Source organism: Hemiscyllium ocellatum, chromosome 19 (assembly GCF_020745735.1).
Source record: "Hemiscyllium ocellatum isolate sHemOce1 chromosome 19, sHemOce1.pat.X.cur, whole genome shotgun sequence".
NCBI classification, from domain to species: domain Eukaryota; kingdom Metazoa; phylum Chordata; class Chondrichthyes; order Orectolobiformes; family Hemiscylliidae; genus Hemiscyllium; species Hemiscyllium ocellatum.
In genome coordinates this window covers 33423318-33446736 of record NC_083419.1, presented here as the reverse complement: position 1 = coordinate 33446736, position 23419 = coordinate 33423318, and the positions used below count along the sequence as shown (strand labels likewise).

At 39.2% G+C, this 23419-nt stretch overlaps 1 protein-coding gene across 6 annotated transcripts in view; it reads left to right on the top strand.

Moving 5' to 3' along the window:
• foxp2 (forkhead box P2) overlaps positions 1-23419 on the top strand; it is a 798642-nt gene that overhangs the window by 732666 nt on the left and 42557 nt on the right. For all 6 annotated transcript variants that reach the window (XM_060839811.1, XM_060839807.1, XM_060839808.1 and 3 more), the window contains 2 exons: positions 9631-9718; positions 22123-22206. In XM_060839811.1, coding sequence (XP_060695794.1) covers positions 9631-9718; positions 22123-22206 — 172 coding nt within the window. The remainder of the gene's footprint in view (positions 1-9630; positions 9719-22122; positions 22207-23419) is intronic.

Sequence of the window (23419 nt, the reverse complement as noted above, 5' to 3'; positions counted from 1 at the left end):
AACAACACTTATCATATCAATTATGTAAAAAGTGATATGGAAGGTAACTGCTTGTACTTTGTGTTCTAAACATTGCAACCCATATAAACAGCGAAACGATGAATTTTATTTACAGACGTTTCACAGTTGAAAATATTTACTTTGTAAGAGTGTGCACAATGAATCTATTAATGAAATTGTCTTGTTTGCTAGCTTTTGTGCACTTGTCAGATTCTAATCTAATGTGTTGCTCTGGCAGATTTCCAACTGCTTTGAATTAAAATACATCCTGTTAAAAATAAAGTGCAGATTATTCTGCTGATTTTGAGAAGTTCCGTTCGATTGGTGGTATGTTTGAAATCAGCTGAAAATCAAAATGATTGGAATTAGAGAAATTGAATACATCCCTTTATCTTACTCTGACCACATTTACATCACATTCGTGGGTCAGATATTGTCCACTATATTTGATGAAAGTGCCATATCAACATGATGGAGTTATACAAAGTTTGAACAGTAAATGCAAATACATGTAGTTCTGTCATGTAAATGGCTGTAAATAGAACTGAAATTGCCTTTTAGAAAACACAACCAAACAATTGTGAAATTGTCATCCAGATGCAGTTTCTGGTGGGTAGTAGTGTTTGGAATATATTGCCATTTACTTTATATTGTAACTGGCATGACATATATGTATTAAATGATTATGGTAATTTCTGTATTAATCAATCACAACTTCAACTATAGATTATGTTTATCAAGGCTAATTTATGAGTGTAAATGGCAGTCATGGAAAAAAAATCAAATTACATAGATTTGTGTTTTTTTGCTACTTGTTTCAGTTCACAACAACTGTTTAAATTAATAATGATTGTAAGTTAGGATTCTAAACATATTCAAGTTTCACACTTAAGCATCAGGTCTGACTGAATCCAACATCTAACAAATAGCTTTCACACCCCTTTACTGAATGGCAGACAACCACATCATTTATTCCATTTTGAAAACAAAAATCAATATACCTATAAAGTGACCCATAAATTAGAGCTGGCTCATAGAATATTTGTACAGTGCTGGTTTTTTGAAGGCACCCTTTGCATTTTTCCTTCACCTCTGTATTTGAACTAGAGTCACTGTAAGAGGCTCATTAGGGGACATTAGGGACTGGAGCTAACCAGAATTCCAGAGCCTGCTTTCCTCTTATTAATGCATAGCAAAGTAGAATGCACTTAAATATTTCATAAGCATTCAGTAATTTGTGTGTAATCGCCTTGTTAGCAGACCAGTAGAAGTAGAACGGGTCTGTGAAATGGTGTTAGAGATTGCATGGGTAATTTATAGACCTTTGACATTAGAAATAGCTGTTATTGGAGACTGGAATGAAGCTGTGAAATAGAACTGGCAATAAGTAGAAAACTTAATAAAGGTTTTGTAACAAGCATCTATGGGGATAACAACCCACTTGGTCGTTTTGAAGCAGCTATAATTTATGACATATGCAATATATCAAGTGCATACGATAGCATTATGGACTATTGAAATGAAAAGGGTATTTGCAACATTAGGTCCAACTTCCTGCTAGGGATGTGATTAAATGATTAATGAAATGTCCCTTTGCATATGCATTTGAAACAGCAATTAAACACAGAGTGAGAAAAATCCACCAATCCTATCATTTTTAGGCTTATCTCATGCTTGTTATATAAATCACAGAGAATTTGTGAGGAGAAATATGTCTTACCTGAAGTGGTTACTAAAGCATGAAAGAGAGTCATCATTTCTGTATAAAATAATCATAAATAAATAGATTAATAATTTAAACCTATGAAAGATCTCTTGATTTATTAAGATGGCAGTTTATTTATACCATTTCTCTGGTTGTGTCCAATTTCTCTACCATAATTGGCATAATTAACTATGAAATTGAATAGACACTATTATTTTGCTCATTGCTGGTAAACAATAGTATGAAAGAAAGACAGCAGATGTAGCAGAAAAAAATATATGCAATATTGCAAGTGTTCATTGATCTGCCTGGGTTATTCTTTAAATAATACGAAGGCTGCAAGCTAGCCTATAATTACAGAAAGCAAAGCGGCAGCTTTGGCATTTCCAAATCCTATGTCCTTTAAAGGGTGCTTTTTCAATTTGTCATCAATAAGGATTTCAACAGAGTGGTATTGTCTCACATAACTTTGGAAAAACCTTTCTTTCTTATTTTTCATTTAGTGCATTGAAGGCTTGTTTTAGGTTAAATCTTTTGATGCCCATTGAAATTTAATTTAAGAGAATACCCACTGTTGCATTATCATTACTTTCCGTTTCATTCTATGGAGTGGTATTAATAAACATGAGCAGATCCCATCTTTTTGTGGTGTAGGTCATGTGGCAATGCTGTATACAATTCTGATGGATACAGTAGTTACAGAACTGCAATGGTGGGTTTTCTGTAATTGCTGCAGTGTAGTTGTGGGACATTTTTGTTTCATTATATTTTAATTATTTATTAAGGTTCCCTTATCTAGCAAATGTGAAGACCTACGTGTTTGCTAAATATGTACCTGATTTAACTAAAATGAATCATATCTAAATCCGTTTTCCTTTTTAGAGATGGGTTTTCGTGACCATTATTAAAGTGTGAAACTTGAAAGTGGCTGTTGGCACTCAGCAGTTTAGACGTGCAATCTTTCTCATTCAGATATCTACACAATCAAACATGGATATTATGATCAGATGCAAGAGTCCAGACTGACTTCCTGTTCCTAACCCCAAAGTCAGAGAGACAAGTTATAATTTGTACTGAAATCAGTTCATACACCATGGATCATGGATTGTTTCCTGGTCTAAATGGCACAACTCTCTGGTTAAACTTACTAACCATGTGGGGAACATTATCACTTAAAAATATATAAATCCTGAAATATGTCATGACTTACAAACCCATAACGTGAATGACTGAGGGTATTGTACAGGGGTGTTGGTTAGATCAGTTGGCTGGACAGCTAGTTTGTAATGCAGAGTGAGGTCAGTTTAATGCCTGTATTTGCTGAGATCATCATGAAAGCTCCATTTTCTCAAATTCACCCCTTACCTGAGGCATGGTGACCCTCAGGTTAAATTCACTCTGAATTGTTCTCCCTAATGAGAGAGCAGACTATAGTGACTTATATTGTCTCGAGATAATGATTCAAAACACTGTTGAGAGGAGTAGACATGATTTGGAGGCGCTGGTGTTAGACTGGGTTGTACAAAGAGAGGAGTAGAGTAATTATAAAGACAATATTATGTAAAGATTGTTCTGATTCTATTTAACATATTCCTCACTCAAATCTGTTTGCTTACTGAGATTTTATTTAGTTCTGTTTATTTTCTTAGCCCTTGTTTTATTTGACAGTGATCCTGTGAAGTATGTTGAGACAATTTATTATGTTAATATGCTATACAGATGCAAGTTGATGTCATTTTGTTCTAAGACTTTTGTAAATTTCTTTCAATCGTATCTTTACTTATTCTTTTGGACAACTGCCTCAATTTTCACTTATGACTGGTAACATCTCAAACCACCTTCCTGTTCTCATGACCTGAAACATTAATTTTGTTTTTCTCTCCACAGATACCACTGTCTGACTTATTGTGTATTTCTTGCATTTGCTGTTTTTATTTTATTATCCAAAGTTGGTAGTGCTTAACCATCACTCCTCAATTTATACTTTCTGTGTTTCTTTCTGACTGGTAGTGTCTCCCATCAAAGGATTTTAGTTCTTTTTTTCTTTCCAACTTAATGTTGCTAGCCAAAATATTAAAACAATTCAGGCAGTAAACTAACATTAAGCTATAGCAAATCATGAGTGAAATCACAAAAAGTATTCGTGTAAACTTGGCAAAAAAAAAATTACATTTAATTTTGTTATTTTTCCTATGGCCTGAATTTACCTGACTTTGCATATCAAACTCAGGAGAAGATGCCCCAGATATTTTAATTTTCATTGATGGGAATAGTGATAGGGCAGCTCATGTTCACAAGTATCAGACCATAGCTACATAGGCAGATTGGCCAAAATGCTGGCCTCAGTGCTCTGACAAAAGAACAATAAAATTGTATTTTAATACTCATTGCCTCACTCCCACACACACACACATTTGTTTGACATATCCGTGCCAATTTGTGCTAGTTCATGCTGTCAACCTACCCCCATGCTTCCTGATGAAGCGCTTTTGCCCGAAACGTCGAATTTCCTGTTCCTTGGATGCTGCCTGACCTGCTGCGCTTTAACCAGCAACACATTTTCAGCTACTTAACCTACCCCTATGGCCTTTAAGACCTTTGATGACAACCTATGCCCCTCTATTTACCTCCCTTATGGCCCCTTATGCAATGCTAATCCTCTATGGCCCTTTATAGTCCTTATGTCACCTTAATGCAAATTCCTATCAACCCATGACCCTATACACTCCATGCCAACTCTATCATTATGCAGCACAGAGTGTCCTCAGGACCTGTGCTGAGACAAAATCAAGTAGAGCTTCATTCTATTTATGACACCACTCTTTATCAATGATAGTACTTGTTACAAAGATCCATTCATTACTTTTAAATTATTGTAACAGTTTAATCTCTTATAAAAACAAGCATGAAAATTCATCACACTACATCAAAGACTTACAAATGCTTGAAACTGAATCAAACTGTAAACCGACAGGCACCCCAATATAATAATAATAGGTCGAGAAACAATACAAAGGTAATCCTTTAGTAACCATCACACATATGATCTCAGACAGAGTGAAACAGCAAGCAGAGATTCCCTTTAAAAAAGCTTCAGGCTATAAAGGGCAGGACATTTAAACGCCCTGGCAGTTTGTCACTTCCATTAAACCTGACAATTCCAATGGGTTGAACTATTTTCTCCACACAGCGATGCATGCTTTTAATAATCCCAAAGGGGTCCCTGGATCTATCCAGAAGGTTCCTTTATCTCTGCAAAAGGATACCACGCCTTTCCAAATAAAAATCCTAACAGCTAATTTTAGAACCTCACTTGAAAAGTGTGAAGTCCACAAGATATGTTTTCAATATCTCCAGTAGAAATTGGATCTATTTAGGATAGGATTATCATTATTGCTCACATGGAAGATAAATACTAGCATTGACTAATTGAGCTAAATAATTTGGTTTCCAAGTCATACTTTCTTGAGAATATCATGTTTTGTCAGTATGTTAAATGAAAGTTGAGAAGCAGGTAATCATTAAAGTGGATGGAATTTTCCCCTCATTGGTGCAACATGGGAAAACATGGGAAGAATGAGAAAAATCAGAATTGCAACGCAAAGATTTTGTTTGCACTCTTCCCCTCAGTTCTTAAATGGTAACTTCAGAATCTCACCCATGGTCGGCACCTACCTTAGTCCATGCCCCAACTCACCAATTCTCCTTCTTTCATTAGAAACTAGATAACACAAATTTCCAGTATGTAAATGACAGTGGGTACCTTCTAGCCACAGCCATCATTGCAACTGCTGCTTCATATCAATGTCCTTGCATGCTCAATAGACATCACCCTCCTCAACCCGTGGTTCACACCAATCTGCATTGATAAACCACCAGCCTCACCACTTCATCATAGCTGTTTTTCAAATAACCCACACACCACTTTAGCCCTTAACTTTGGAGCTCAGGGACAGCAATGATTTGCATGTTTCTCGCTTTATGTGCAGGGGCACACACATATCTTATGCATCTTATCTTGCTTTCATAGCGTTCACTCCCTTTGCACTTACTTTTGAGGCTTCTAGCCTCTGTCTACTGCACATTGTTCTCTGCACACACATTCACTGGCTTCAGCACCAACTTATGAGATACCAGTCTCTGTGTGGATCATATTATTTTCTTTGTTTATGGACTTTTTTTCATCCTCAATAAGAGGTTTCCAGCCTCTGTGGTTTGCATCACTTCTACTGAGAGAGGCAGACAGCTTTTCAATTAGGGAGCTCTGAACAGAGGGTGGAAATGTTGCTGTGCAGCACTATACTACACCAGAGTCACAATACAGTTTGTACTAGCAGTTTACACTGCAAACTCGCTGCATGTGTTTCAAGCAAATGACCATGTGTGAGTGTCAAAGCAAAGCAGTCTTTATTGAGGTGAATGGGAACACTGGACAGTCAAGGGGTCCTACTGGAGTCAGTCAGTGGTATCATCCTATTTCAGTCCAGAGGGTTGGCGACAGTCAGTCAGGTGCTTGGTCCTAACAGAGTCCAGAGATCCATGTCTTTGATATTGAGGATTGTGGTATGGTCATTTCTACAGGTCAAGTGCAACGAGTTCAAGGATTGCAGATTGGTTAGTCAAGGTGGTGTGGAGACCTCAGTCCAGGAAGTGGGCCATTTATTCCTGCAGTGAAATGAGTTTGATTGAGTCTGATAGAAGAGCATCACAAATAGGAGACACAGTCAAGTGACCCCAATGAGTGACTAGGAAATGCAGATATTAGGAAAGGTCACTAGTTTGGTAGGATGAGGTGAGTGAGATCTAGACATCATGTGAGCAGTAGTGAGGGTTGTAGTTCATGAATCTTGCTGAGAGGCATGAGCATTGTCAGAGTTCCAGTGAGTGGTGGCCCTACATGTTTAAAGTAACAGAGAAAAGATGATAGCACTTACCCTTAAGGAGCACAGAAGATCCATGAAGTGGGGAGTGAAAATCCTTCCCTTATGCCCTTGATGATCATAGTCAAACACCACAGTATGAGGGCTAGTTCCTGTTTTGTCGTGTTTGAAATGGTGCACGGCTGGGCTTTAAACACAGTGCCAGTGGCATGAATGCCAGACGACCCAGCATTGGTGAGCACTTCTGCCTCTCTGACAGCACACTTCCTGAATTAGGCATCCAAGGTGCAAGATTGCATAACTAATGAGGCTCGAGCAAAAGATTGCAAGAGATAGGCTACTTGAGCTCTGGCAGACAGAGTACCATGAATCTCACTTGAAAAAGCATTTAGCTGAAAATGGGAAAATTGAGCTCAATGTATTTTAAAGGCAAAATTGTCATTTATGTCTTAATAAATGGTCTGCCTGTAAGACTGATTGGAAATGTATCATTTAAGGCAAAGTTAGGAAGCCTTAGTAATACAGAAGTGGAATTATATTCATCAATATAATTGTTACCCAAAATTACTTCCACCTTGCCAATACCAATTACTAAGATTAGACAGTTTGAGATGGTGGGTGATATTTTAACTCATACAAAATCTCATTTGGACGGAGTTAGAATTCAACCTAGTAGAATGATGTAAAATTGTAAGCAACATATTGTACTGTGGATACTAGAGATATTAAAAGCAGAAAATGCTGGAGAAACCCAGAAACTCTTTGATTTGATTTATTATTGTTACATGTACCAAGATACAGTGAAAAGTATTATTTTGCATGCTAAATAAATCAGGCCTTACATAAGTACATCAGGGTAATAGAACAGAATGCAGAATATAGTGTTATGGCTACAAAGAAAGTGCAGAAAAAGAACAACTAATATATGAGAGATCCATTCATAAGTCTAATAACAGCGGGAAAGAAGCTGTTCTTAAATCTTTCAAATTTTTTCAAATTGTCTGCGTGATGGAAGAGGGCTGATTATGTTAGCTGGGAATATTATGCTAGAAATATCTGTGGAGAGAGAAACTGAGTTCTTCAGAATTTAGAATCAGACTGGACTTAAAATCAAATCTCCTTCGCTTTCCATTGATGTTACCAGTATTCTTAAGATTTTCTAGTACATTCTGTATTTGTACAATAAGAAATTGTGTCAATAAATTAAAATAAGTTAACCATTTTCTGAAGAAAGTCAAAAAAGTATTTTTCCCAGTTTGCTTGTTTCTTCATAAAATATACATAGAAGCATTCAAGTTTAAACATCATGATAAGAAAAGTTGAGAAAGCAATTTGATATGGAAGATGTAGAGTGATTGTAAACCTGTTCACTTGGACGTTTCTGAAATTGATGAACTTACTGATTTGAAAGATTGCATTTCACAATTAACTCATGGATTGGAAAGCCAGCGGATGGACCTGAAATTTAGGGTGTCATGGCATTGGCAGCATGCCTACTGCTGGCCTGCTCCCTTAAATTTTAGCCTATTGCCCAATTGACATCTTGGAGTGCATAATTAATGATGAGTTAAGGGCTTTAACCCAGTGCTGCTCTGATCTAATTGACATTGGGAGAGCCAGAACTCAACTTGCACCCTGGTAGGTTTAACCCTGTGGACTGCTGTTTGAGACTTTGGTCAGGGCACATTTGAAGTCTGATGTGCAGTTCTGATTGCCACATTGTAGAAACAATGTGGAGGCTTTAGAGCGGATGCAAAAAAGCTTTACTAGGACTTTGTCTGGATTGGAATATATTAGCCATAAGGAGAGGTTGGATGAACTTGGATTGTTTTCACTACAGTGATGGAAGCTGAGGGGTGACCTGATACAAAAAATTAAAGTGAGGGACATAGATAGGGTGAATAGTAGGAGTCTGTTTCGCAGGGTGGAAAGGTCAAATACTAGGAGGCATAGATTTAAAGTGAGAGAGAAAATGTTCAAAGGAGATGTGCGATAAAAGTTTTTCACACAGAGGTAACTAGAATGTGCTACAGGGGAACTGGTAAAAGCAGGTACGTTGGCAAAGTTTAAAAGACATTTAAACAAACACTTGAAAAGGCAGGGAATAGAGAGATACAGACCATGTGCAGGCAGATGAGATTAGTTTAGAATGGCAGTATGGTCAGCATAGATATAGTGGGCTGAATAGCCTGTCCCTCATCTGTACTTTGAGGTTCTATGATTGTTGGTCAGTAAAATGGAGGAGGGGGTGCTAGTGTTGTAAAATTCAGTGCCAATCTGTGTAAAGTTGCAGAGTTTGTCTCTTTTACTCATTTCTGAAAGAGCTGATGAAATTCATGGATTTATTTAAGTATTCATGATGTCTACTGTTCAGTTCATAAAATGTTTACATAGGATTTATTTTCTGATGCAGTAGGTCTGATTCGGTGCTGTGTCAATCATAGGGAGCACATTATATGAAATTGAGAAGTATATGGTTGCTGTTTTGTGCACCTTAAAATTATTGGGTTGAGGGTCACAACTCTGCTGCAATGATTTCCAGTCATGCACTCTGTGAATATTTTTGCAAACATGAGATCAGCCCTACTGCACTGAGTTCCTTAATATGGCCAATATGTATAACAGTTTTGGCTATAATTATTGTCAATAATAACTTTGTAAGGTTCTTAAAACTAACAAATTTGCTGTGCTATGGAGAAAAATATAGAGCAGTGAGACCAATTGGATTTCTCCTGTGTTGTGAAGGTCCTGTAATTTCTTTTTGTGTCAATAGACCCCAGGATTATAAAGAAAAAACTTTGTATATTTGTTTGTTCCTGTCCTTTCTGGTTGTCACTAATCTTATCTAGACCTTCCTTGAAAAAAACAGTGAACTCACAACAGTAAAAATGTCAGTTGCAAGTTATAGAATAAGAATATGATTCACTCATCAGTCTTATATGGTGTATAATATGAGTGTAACATTGGGTATCACAATAAACAATGCTTATCCAAAATAGCAATTGTGTTACATTAAAATGTTTGATATATGTTTAATACTTGCAGGCACCTTAATAATGAACATGCATTAGATGACAGGAGTACTGCACAGTGTCGGGTCCAGATGCAAGTTGTGCAGCAATTGGAGATACAGGTAAATTGGATTTAGTATTTTGTGTACAATAACCATATAAAAAAAGAAATTGGGACTAAATTGGATAGCCCTTGTTAGCAGATGCAGTCACCACAATGTGCGATTAACCTACATCCATTCATTATCTTTGCAAGCAACAATCCAACTTTGTATTGTCTGCACATTTGAATGGCTGCTATAGACATCCATTGCTAACCAAGCTGCTGATTGGCTACATCTGTCAGCAAGATCCAAATATTGTAACTTGCTAGAAGCACTTAAAACTACATTGAACTTCTTAAAGCTCCATAATGGTAAAAAAGAAGTCTGGGGAGTCAACAGGACAGAAATTGGAGCTGGGAATTGGTGAAGAAGAGCACAACATGGGGAGGATTGACTCTTCCTGGATGTTTCTTGGACAATCTCAGCAGAGGAGTGAAACTAGGAGTGATGCTCTGTTTTCGTAGAGGGTTAATAGCCCCTCAAGACACACAAACAAAAGGCAGTTGGAGCAGAGGCCAGTTGTTAGAGTCAAACTTTGAGGACCTAAGTGCAGTGCCAAAAAACATTCAGTGACCTCACACAGGTAATCAAAGTCAGCAAATGTATCCTCATATACAGTACCAACTAGACCACTAGCTATAAACCCTGCTCAAATTGTCATACTTCTATTGTTCACCTCCCAACAATCTCTACCGATTATACCTAGCATTCAAATATTTGACTATAGAGTTTGAATAGCAAGGAAACAGCTCCTTCAGACCATCATATCCATGCTGGTCAACAAGCATCTATCTATTCTGATCACATTTTCCATCACTTGGCTCATAGCCTACTATGCTGTAGTGTTTCAAGTGCTCGTTTAAATGGTCTTTGGATGTCTTGGTTCCTGCTTGTACGAGCTTTTAGGCAATAATCTCCAGAAACCCACCATCCACTAGGTGAAAAAAATCCGTCCTCAAATCCTCCCTGAACCTCCTATTCTTAACATAAATCTACTCCCTTCCCCAACACATCACAATTACTGACCCCTCCACTAAGGTGAAAAGTTTTTCCCTATCTATCGTATCCATGCCTCTCATAAATTTGTACGCTTCAATCAGTGCTTCCTCAGCTTTCTGTGATCAAAGGAAAATAACCCGAGCCTATTTAGTTTCTCTTCATAATTGAGTCTCTTCAGAACAGGCAACATAATGGTGAATCACCTTCTCTAGTGACAGTCAGAATTGCACACTATACTCCAGCTAGCTAACATTATATAGAACTTCAACATAACCGCCTCGCTCCTGTATTCAGTGCATTGACTAATAAAGGTAAGTATTCCATATGTTGCCTTAATCTTGTCTATCTGTCCTGCTGCTTTCAAGGATGTGTGCACACGGACACCAAGGTGCACTGATAAGCTATACTTAGAGTCATAGAGATGTACAGTATGGAAACAGACCTTTCGGCCCAACCCGTCCATGCCGATCAAATATCCCAGCGCAATCTAGTCCTACCTGCCAGCACCCGGCCCATATCCTCCAAACACTTCCTATTCATATACCCAGTCTTTTAAATGTTGCAGTTGTACTAGCCTCCACCACATCCTCTGGCAGTTCATTCCATACACGTACCACCCTAAACCTATGCCCTTTAGTTCTGGACTCCACGACCCCAGGGAAAAGACTTTGTCTATTTACCCTATCCATGCCCCTCATAATTTTGTAAGCTTCTATAAGGTCACCCCTCAGCCTCTGACGCGCCAGGGAAAACAACCCCAGCCTGTTCAGCCTCTCCCTAAAGCTCAAATCTTCCAACCCTGATAACATCCTTGTAAATCTTTTCTGAATCCCTTCAAGTTTCACAGCATCTTTCCGATAGGAAGGAGACCAGAATTGCATGCAATATTCCAACAGTGGCCTAACCAATGTTCTGTGCAGCCACAACATGATCTCCCAACTCCTCTACTCAATACTCTGACCAATAAAGGAAAGCATACTAAACACCTTCACTATCCTATCTACCTGCGATTCCGCTTTCAAGGAGCTATGAACCTGCATTCCAAGGTCTCTTTGTTCAGCAACACTCCCTAGGACCTTACCATTAAGTGTACAAGTCCTGCTAAGATTTACTTTCCCAAAATGCAGCACCTCGCATTTATTTGATTTAAACTCCATCTGCCACTTCTCAGCCCATTGGCCCATCTGATTAAGATCCTGTTTTAATCTGAGGTAACCTTCTTTGCTGTGTACTATACCTCCAATTTTGGTGTCAGCTGAAAACTTACTAACTGTACCTCTTATACTCGCATCCAAATCATTTATGTAAATGACAAAAAGTAGAGGGCCCAGTACCGATCCTTGTGGCACACCACTGGTCACAGGCCTTCATTCTGAAAAACAACCCTCCACCACCACCCTCTGTCTTCTACCTTTGAGCCAGTTCTGTATCCAAATGGCTAGTTCTTCCTGTATTCCATGAGATCTAACCTTGCTAATCAGTCTCACATGGGGAACCTTATCGAACATCTTACTGAAGTCCATATAGATCACATTTACTGCTCTGCCTCATCAATCCTCTTTGTTACTTCTTCAAAAAACTCAATCAAGGTTGTGAGACATGATTTCCCATGCACAATCCTACAGTCCTCCCATCCAACCTGTGATCTCTTGCCTTGTTGGTCTCTCCAAATTTATCACCTCACACTTTCCAGGATTAAATTCCGTTTGTTACTGTTCAGCCCATCAATAACAAACCCTGTAATATGCCACGGGACACAATCTTACAGACAGAAAAGTACTCTTCAACAATCACCCTATGCTTCCTGGCACTGATTATTTTGGATTCCAATTTGCTAAATTGCCTGGATCCCACGGGTTTTTAGCTTCTTTACCAAACCACCTTGTCAAAAGCCTTAATGAAGTCCATTATATTAACGGCACTATCCTTGCCTGCACACCACCCACATTCTCAAAACATACAATCAGATTTGAGAGACATGATTTCCCTCTGACAAAACCATGCTGACTAACTTTGACTCATCCTGCTTCTCTAAGTGGCGATTGATTCTGTCCTTCAGAATTTCTTCCCATAGTTTCCCTACCACAGCTGTTAGACTCACTGGCTGTAGTTTCCTAGTTTATCCCTACCACACTTCATGAATACTGTTACCATATTTGCACCCCTGCGCTAGCCAGAGAGGATTTGAAAATTAATGTCAGAGCCCATCGAATCTCTTGCCTTACCTCCCAAAGCAGTCTGGGAATTATTTCATCTGGTCCTGAGGATTTATCCCAATTTCAAGCCTGCGAAAACCACTAATACTTGCCCCTTCTGAAAACGAATTTATTCAAGTATATCCTAGTAGTCCTCCCTGGTTTCTATACTTACATTGTTTCTCTCTGTAGTGAATATAGATGCAAAGTGCGGATGTAAAGCCTTCATTTACTTTGTTTCACACTCAATTATCACAGCTTGCATGTACAATCTGCTGTTCAACCATGACAGCTATATTAGCAAATCAGAGTGCATGAGATTTGCTGACCTTCTCTCTCAGAGTACAGTGGCACACAACCAAAGCCAGGAGGAGCAACTATGTAGAGACAAATTAATCTGCATATCCTAACCCCATTGAGGAGGTGGCAGTTACTTTTCAGATACCCCAGAGATACAGTATAGCTAGGCAGTAAAGAAGTGCCAAGGAAAGGAGTGAAGATGCAGCATCATTACTTAATTTTGCACTTGTAGCTGCTAGTTCAGATACAAAGACTATGAGGCGTTTAGTAGGCAGAAGCCAGATCTGTATGTGATGAGTCACCGGTTAGGATGCTGACCCTTCAGCATTGACCTGGAACCTCTCTGAATTGATGATTAATCTCCAGGAGACTGCTGTGTGCAACCCTGAAAAAAAATCACAGTAATATTAACAGATATTGCCTTTTTTAAATCCCTTTTTTCCCAGTCATAAAAATATTGAAACATTGGAAAAAGAAAGGCTGCTTGGCTGACAATCATGCATCAGCCAATTGGGTAATATGACTTTTTGCTTTCCAATTGGCATTGAAAGGCAGTGTGTCACAAGGGTGGATATGTTGGCCAACTAACTGGAGTGTTGTGGAAAGTCACATGATGAAACTTCCAGGAACGCATTCAATTGGAGTTGGCAGCCCTAGTCACCAGAGCTGCAGCCAGGGAAAAGGGGGGTGAAGAATGGAGCAAGTGCCAAATTGCTCTAGTGCTGCAAAAAAACTAGAATGAGCACTGCAATGGGGAGCCTGTAGAAATGTGGTGATGACTCTTTCGAACAAAATGCTTGATGTATTGGAAAGCCTGCCAGAATGCCTGTGGTCAATATCAAGCAGCATGAATGAGCTAAATACCAGCTTGGCACAGGCTTTTCCAGACAGCTAATGCCAATACAGAATTGAAGTGGTGCCAATCATATTTGCATACGCATGCATCCAACAGTGATGCACCATTTAATCACTGATATCGTAGCCTTGAATGCAGGATCATCCACTCAACCTCTGAATGCTGTTAGAAGTTCAGATTGCTGGCATACAATCTCAGACTGTTGCTGACATGATTACAGATTACAATGTGTAAAGGGGTTTCCAGGCTATCATAGCATTGCAGCCATCTGTCCTTAAACATATTGCAATGCTTGCTGAGGTGCTGTCCCAGGGAGTTGCAGTGGAGCACATTCCTGCTGTCTTTTCTCGTGAAGTCAGTATTCAACCTCCACTTCACTAATACCAAAAGAGAAAATGCTGGAAAATCTTAGTAGGTCTGGCAGCATCTGTAAGGAGAGAAAAGAGCTGACGTTTCGAGTCTAACTGACCCTTTGTCAAAGCTTTTATCCACTCCCCTAATGACCTATTTCTTGCCTGTCAGCCAGCCAGTCCAGACTGCTATCACCCTTACTGAGAGGGAACAGCTCACAGCTGGGTCTTTGAGACTCAACTGCCTGAAATTCTCGGACCATCTACACTTTCTCTTGCTGACACTTGGCAGACATCCACCAAGCATCCTGCAGACATTGGAGTAGCACTGCATAGGGCAGTCAAACAGGCAGACACATTCAGAAAAGAGGAACTAAGAGAATGTGTACAGTTGATTAATTGAGTATTGTGTTCAGTACAGCATGATTTTATTCAGAAGTCTGGTTTGGAGTATTAATTTTATTTTCCTCTTGTTTTTGCACTGTGGCAAAGCAGGGGATGTTGACAGTCAGTGACAGAGGCAAAAGTGTGTGAATGAGATTATTGGTGGACAGGAAGGTGATACTGGGTTGCTGTTTGGAGGAGTTCCTCATGGCTAGACTGGTAAGGATAGACTGTCTAGTTTTGGCCCTTCCTTCCAGTTCTTCCTTGTTATCCTCTCCCTCCTACAGATGTTCCTACTCCTTGCTCCTGTCTTCCTCAAGATCTTACTCCTCAGTTGCTCACCAGATTGCTGGAGGAAAACATCTTCATGACGGCAAAGTTAAAAATCACACAACACCAGGTTATAGTCCAGCAGGTTTATTTGGAAGCACTAACTTTCGGACAGCTGCTCCTTCATCAGGCAGTTGTGGAGAATAAGATCATAAGACACAGAATTTAGAGCAAAAGTTTGCAGTGTGATGTAACTGAAATTATATATTGAAGAAGACCTGAATGGTTTGTTATTTTTTCATATTTTAGAATGACCATGTTGGTTTCAGTTCTTTCAGATGTAAATCGCAGTGTGCTGCAGATGACTGTAAACCTTGATTCTTGCTTTTCCAAGTTCTGCAAACTTTCTGCAGAGTAATCCAGGCATGGAATCAGGTAATTAGAGGTGCACCTAGCAAAGGGAATGCGGTCATCACAAATGATGTCAATCTACATAGAGGTTGGGTAAATCTAAAGAGCTGTGGAGGAAAGCTTTCAGGAATGTGTTTGGGATAGTTTTCTGGAACAATGTACTGAGGGTGGGTGCTTCAGATGTAAGCATCAGGTTCAATTTCAGTGGTCCACCCATTCCCTGTTGCCAATGCCAGGTCGATGGATTAAGCACTGAGTGCCTGTGAATGAAGGATCACACAAGATTTACAGGACAGTTCACTCTGTGAGCACGAGGAACATGTGAATGGGAGTAGGCCATTCTATCATCTACATCACCCCTATAATCCCATGCTATCCCCAGATACCCTAAGCCATTTGTAACAACAAATTTTATCAATCTCTATTTTTCATTTCCTGAATGACTGACCTTCCAATTTCAAAGATTCACCACCCTTGAGTGAAGAGGTTTCTCTTTATCTCAGTCCTAAATGGCTTTTATTCTGAGACTCTCTCTCTCTCTCTCCCTTCCAGTTCTAGACCCCACTACGTGAAAAATGACCTTTCTCATTTACTCTGTCTATCTGTTTAAAAATTCTGTAAGTTTCTATGAGATCACATCTTATTCTTCTAAACTGCAGACAATACATGCCTAGTCTCCTTAATCTGTCCTCAAAAGCAAGTTTCACCATACAGTAAGCACTGCACTCTTCACTGAATCTTCATTGCACCCCCAGTATGGCAAGTTGCATTCTTCCTTAGACAGGGGAACTAGAACTGCACACAGTACTCCAGGTGTGGTCACACTAGTGTTTTGTACAAAATGAAGTTAAAAATCACACAACACCAGGTTATGGTCCAACAGGTTTAATCACACAACACCAGGTTATAGTCCAATTAAACTTGTTGGACTATAACCTGGTGGTGTGTAATTTTTAACTTTGTACACCCCAGTCCAACACCGGCATCTCCAAATCATGAGTACAAAATGAAGCAAAACGTCTTTGCTTCTGCACTCAAATCCTTTTGCAATAAAGGCTAATCTACAATTTGCTTCTGAATTGCTTTCTGCATCTGTATCCTAGCTTTCAGTGATATGAATAAGGACATCAGGTTCCTTTGAGAATCAGCTTTTTTTCTGATTTCTCACCATTTAAGGAAAACTGTACATCTCTGTTCCTCTTACCAAACTGGACAACCTCACACTTAGCCACATTACATTCCATTTGCTAGGCTCTTACCCACTGACTCAGCCTGTCTAAACCTCTTTGCATCATCTTTGCAACTCACATTATCACCATGTTTTTGTATCATCTACAAACTTGGAAATATTATAATTAACTCCCACATTCACAATATTGTGAAAAGCTGGAGGCCAAGCTGAGATTCTTAAATCTCAGGCACGGTAACTCAGTGGTTAGCCCTGCTGCCTCACAGTGCCAGCGATTTGGGTTCAATTCCATCCTTTGGTGACTGTCTGCATGTACTCCCAGTGTCTGCGTGGATTGCTGCCAGGTGACCCAGTTTCCTCCCATGTTCAAAGATGTGTGCAGGTTTTGTGCATTGGCCAATGGTAAATTGTTGGAGTGTCCAAGGGTGTACAGGCAAGATAGATTCCACATGGTAATTGTGGAGTTACAGGAATAGGATTGGGGGCTGGTTCTGGGTGGATGCTGCTTGGAGGGTCAGTGCAGACCCAATGGAACAAATGGCCTCTTGCTGCACTGTAGGGATTCTATGATTCTAAATACCCCACTGCCCTACCGCCCTGAGAATGATCCATTTATTCCTTCCCTCTGATTTTTGCCACTGTCCAGTCCGGGTAGATATCTTACCCCCAATTCCATGCACTTTCATTTTGTTTGCTAATCTCCTGTGAGAGATGTTCTCAAAAGCCTTCTGAAAATCCAAATGCACCACATCTCCTGGTTGCTCTTTACAGACTCTTATTAACATCATCAAAATGTTCTTCAAGGTTTGTCAAACATGATGTTCTCATCATAGATTTATTAACTCTGCCCAGTTAGACAGTTATTTTCTAAGTATCTAGTAATCACATAATTTACAACATTTTCTAACAATTTCTTGACTACTGACATCAGGTTTCTAGGTCTATAGTTCATGTTTTCCTTCTCCCTCCTTCCTTAAACAGCAAGGTTATATTTGCAGCATTCCAATCTGTAGGCACCATTGCAGAATTTATAGAATTTCGAAAGAAAGTTACCAATGCATCCACTATTTCTGTACCTATCACTTTCAACACCCTACTGAAGGTCATTAGGTCCAAGGATCTACCAACTTCCCCTCCCATTAATTTCTTCAATATTACTTCTTTTTACTGGTATTAATTATTTCAATTCTGCCCTCTAACTAGACCATTAGGGGTACTGGAGATCTGAAACCAAAACAGAAATTGCTGGTGAAACTCAGCAGGTCTGGCAGCATCTGTAGGAAGAAAATGGAGTTCACATTTCATGTTTGGTGACTCGTCATCATTCTTGTTTTTGCTATTTCTCTAATTCCTAGTATGAATTATCCTATCCCTACCTGTAATGGACCTACATATCTAAAGAAGATTTTACTGTCCTGTTTTATGTTTCTTGTTTTTTACATTCATACTCTGATCTTCCTTTATTTATCAATTTATTGAACATCCTTTGCTGGATTCTAAAGATCTTCTAGTTTTCAAGCTTACGGCTTTTTTTGTGGAGCTTTAGGAGTCTTTTCTTTTGATCTAGAGTTATCTTTGATATCTCATTAGCAATGACTCTCTAGATTGTTCTGATGGGTATTTTTGCCTTAAAAAGAATGTTTGCTTTGTTTTTGAAAATGAACTATTAATTATATAAAAACTAGCTATTATATATCTACTGACAAACTTTTTCATTATGTTTTCAATCCACCACAATCAAATTCCTCCTCAAGCCTCCATAATTGCCCTTGTTTAAATTTAAGATCCTAGTTTCAGATTAACTTACTTTTTATTTGCAAACCTAACAGAAAATTCTATCATATTGTGATCGCTATGCCCTAAAGATTCTTTACAGTAAGATTATGTATTAGCCCTTCATCATTGCATAATACCTGTTCTAAAATAGGCTGAGGTCATTTGATCCCTTCGTATATTGCTACAGAAAACTAACTGAAACACATTCCTGAAATTCTTCCTCCATTGTCTTCATGCTCAATATATTTACCCGGTCTGTATTTAGATTGATATTACTTGTGGTTACTGCATTCTCTTTGCTAATTGTAACCTTTCCTTCTTGTATATGTTCTACCTGCTCAGACCTAAAGCGCCAGAAATCTAAAGTCCTCCGTCCTGCACCATTTTTCCAGTGTTGTATTTATTTGCTCAATCTTCCTATTTACACATGTTTCTGACTTAGCTTCCTAAATTCTGCTTTCTGGATCTAATCCCTTTTTGTATCAATGTCATTAATAGATTGTCAATTGAGATGCTTCACCACACCCCCCCAGAAAAGATCTACAGCTGCTCAGTGGCATCCTTGACCTTGGCACCAGGGGAGGCAACATACCATTCTGGAGTCATGTCAGTGACTACAGAAAGACCTGTCTGTTGTTCTAACTATCAAATTGTCTACCACTAATCTTGTTTCCCTTGCACTCTTCTCTCCTACCCCCTCCCCAAAAATCTGCAGCTCAGCCACTTGTGATGTTCCATGCCTAGCTCTGCTAAATTCTTCTAGTAAACCATCACTCTCACCACTAGCCAAAATGGAAACCAGCTTATGGGTGAGGTGGACTCAGCAAAATCCTTCACTACTTGCCTAGTCTGTCTTGACTGTCTAGCAGTCACCTACAACTTCTCAGACTGCCTAGTCTAAATCTGCACTGTGATCACTTTGTTAAATGTGCTGTTAATATAGATGTCAGCTTTGTAAATGAACTACAATGAAGCTGCTATTTGAACACCAAGAACAGGAGCTCAATGTTCTTTTTTCTTTTTTTTTTAACAAAGACAAAAGGTACATGAATCTTTTTTTCAGTTTCCACCACCAGGAAGAAAAGAAACACCTAAGTGGCCAGTGACAAGCAGTACCCTTCACATCAAAGGGCAATGCTGTGTGACCAGACAATGAAGGGGAGGGCAGGAACTAAATCACAATAGAATTGGAGGGGGAAATTATACATTCCACTCCCTGCGGTGCCCACCTCTCCCTGAACAGCTCAAGAGTATTGGTGAACACCACGTGCTCCCTCTCTAGAGACACCCGGACTCTAACATAATCGCAGAAGAGGGGAGGCAGTCGGCCCTAACGACCCTCTCTACAGCCTGCTGCCTGGACCTGTGTATGGCCAGTTTGGCCAGGCCTAGGAGCAGACCCACAAGGAGGTCCTCAGACCTGCCGTCCCCTCTCTGTACCGGGTGCCCAAAGATCAGGAGCGTGGGACTGAAGTGCAACCAAAAACAGAGAAGAAGGTTTTTTAGAAAATCAAAAAGGGAGTGTAAGCGAGGAGCTCAATGTTCTGCAGCTGAAGACATTTCTACACATGAAGCATCCACAAATCTCCACATGGCTCAGGATGGGCATTCTATGTAACCAAGCTGTCCTACCATCACTTCAGCCTACTTTAATCCTATTTATTTTAAACAATAAAACAGAAATTATATCTACTCACCATTAAGCTTGAACTAATCGAGCTTTGAGACTAACTATATGTCGGAGTCCTTTTCTCATCAGGTCATCTAGATGATACTGACTAACTTGTCCTTCTCTCACCTGCCCTGTGGACTGATGAATAATTTAACTCAAGTGACTCACTAATGAGGCTAATTGCCATCCGATTGACCTAGGGATGAGTGTTTCCTGACCCTGATTAAATGCAGGTCACCTTAACTGCTGCCAGGAGTCAGAGGCAGAACCTGTTGCCCACTTCTCCAGGTTCCCTGCTATCATGACAACTCCAGCGAGCTCCATTAAATTCAGCCAAAAGTGTCCAAAAAACAGACACTAAAGGTGTGAAATTTGAGCCTCGTTATCTTCATTTGTTTGTATTCAGTTCTTCTTGGCTTGTGTTTGCTCATTGCATATAAACTGTCAAGGAGGAGATAGTGAGGACTGCAGATGCTGGAGATTAGAGCTGAAAAATGTGTTGCTGGAAAAGCGCAGCAGGCCAGGCAGCATCCAAGGAGCAGGAGAATCGACGTTTTGGGCATGGATCCTGAAGAAGGGCTCATGCCCGAAACATCGATTCTCTTGCTCCTTGGATGCTGCCTGACTTGCTGCGCTTTTCCAGCAACACATTTTCAGCATATAAACTGTTAACTTTAACAAGTACTTTGACAAGTCTTCCATGGAAATGTGTATCAATTAATTGCTAGGATTGCTGATTCAAAGGTGATGTAATTACCCATTTTAAAAGTGGATGACATCTTGTTGGAGGATTACTTTGAAAGTAAATGTCCAGGTGTCCTTATGACTGTGAGGTAATTTCTGGAAGCAGCACAGTTAACTCATTTTTTACGTTTATTATTCCTTTCTTCCTGTGGAAAAGGTTTGCCTCTCTTTTCACACCATATACCCTGTGATGGGGGCTGGTAGGTTGATTTGGCAAGGTGGCTTGGATTTGGTTCAGAAAAATGTCCATCATGTCCACCATTCTCATTCTAGCTGTGTTGGACTTGGGACCCACCACCACACTTTGTCCATCAGAGTGGAAGGCAATGGTAAACAATACTGACAGAAAAACCTACTTACAACGAAACATCAACAGACAATAAACTGAAGTCATACCTTCAGGCAAAAAGACCTATCATACCATACTCCTTTCTGTTGTAGAAATTGTCCAAGATCTTTTTTATTCAATAAAATGGCACACCTATGAAGTTTTTATCTTTTAAAAATTAAAGACAATCTATAAACAGTTGAATTCACAAGTAGGGATATCTGCTAAGTATTTGATTTTAGGGTTTAAGATGAAGCAATTATAAATAGCTGTCTAGCGTACAATTTTCAAAAAGATGGAAACGTTTATCACCCAATGATCTTCCTTTCAAAGTCACCAATTAATAGGTTTCCCCTGGCTGTCTGACTTACAGAAATAATCTGTAGAAGTGAAGTTCATCAACAGTAATGAGAATCTGTGCAGTGTGGACTTAGACACATCTGTGATGATGTTCAGTATTTCGCATTGCCTGGTCTCTGTCACTCTATTGAATTAGATTGATGATGGCAGATTGCTGGGGACAGTAACTGGACCACAGAGAGAAAGGCTGAAGTGTGCAGATGACCCTGGCAGGCATAGTGCTTTGAGAAGGCTTCACCTCTTCGCAGCTGCTGGCATTAGTCCATTCCTAACAGAGTCCATGGGAGTTTTATCAGGACACCAAGGGCCCACTTATTTGTGTTCTTAGTAACTTGTTACTGTCACAATAGCTATGATCCAAATACTCCTATTGACAAAAAGATGAAGTGTTATTTGTTTTTCCATGACCTTTGAACACAAGGGAGACTTCCAAATGATGGGTACTTCTTAAGAAGCTGGTTTCTTCTTGAAGTAAAGTCTACAGAAACAGGTTGATCCTACAATGAATTTAAGAACGAAAACCTATTCTAGCACAGTCATTTTAAATGTGTTTTGCAAGAGATTTATTTTCTCTTTGTTCAATCACAGCTTTCTAAAGAACGTGAACGCCTTCAGGCAATGATGACACACCTTCATATGAGACCATCCGATCCTAAGCCATGTCCGAAACCTGTAAGTTTAATATTAAACCATGGATTAAATAGGGGCCATCCTGTATAATGAATACTGTGTATCATAGAAATAAACAATTGCCTTGACAGTTTCCGTATAAAATGGTTATGCCAATACCTAAGAATTAAGTGTAGCTATGAAAAATGTTAGCAGATAGCTTTTTGTTCAACTAAAATAGACATTCTACATTCTACACTGACAAAGTAATATACTTCACTTGTGACAAATAACTGACTTGAAATGACTGTTGAAATGTTAGAACATTTTATTTTGATGGATTTACAAATACACTTTGCCAGCGAAGAGAATTTTATTGGGCATCAATTGCACTGCTATATAGCTATGTCATTACTGACAAAGCATTGAATGGGAGTTACTTTCAGGTGAAGGATTAGAATTTACTGTCTATCAAAATAGTACCCAAAACATTTAATCAAAAACAAACCAGTGTAAACTGTAAGTATGTTTGACATGGAATTTCAGTTTTAATGAACCTAATTTGTAAAACAAATTTCAGAGAGACAGTTAGTAAAAGTTATATCACTGTTATGCTTTCTCTGTGAGTCATTTGAAATGATAAAGCCAAAACGTAATTCACTAAACAGTATGATGTTAAAACTTTGAAATGCACCACTACTTTCAATGATATTCAATTACCATTTTAAAACTCTCTGGACATTCGACATTGACATTATAAACTATACGGTGGAACTGGCTTGACAAAACTGGCCGTTCAATCTATTAGAAATAAGTGTTGAATGAGTGACAGGATAAACTCACTTGATCACTTTGTTACAATTCCTTTGCAGAAACTGAATCAGCCCTACTAAACTTACCTTTTTTACATACTTTCTCCCATGCCTGATTTGTTCCTTGCAGAATGCTATCCAATGTTACTTCTCCATCTTGAGGACAGAGTTACACTGAAGTATGGACTACTTCATGACCAAATAAAAGTAGTGCTTTCTAATTGACTAAGAGGGGATGCAATTCACACAAGGCAACTAGGCAGTGCCACCCCTCCTCTGACTGATATAAAACACATTGCTTTTCTACTATGTTGCTGCATCATGTAGCCCAGTTGAAAACTGGTAATATCTCAGGAAAAGAGTGACAGCTATCTTAGGCACTCCGAGTTATGACCTTCTGGTTGAGGGTTGAATACTCAGCCACAGAACTACCAAGTCACACAGTATTTTAAATATTTTTGTCA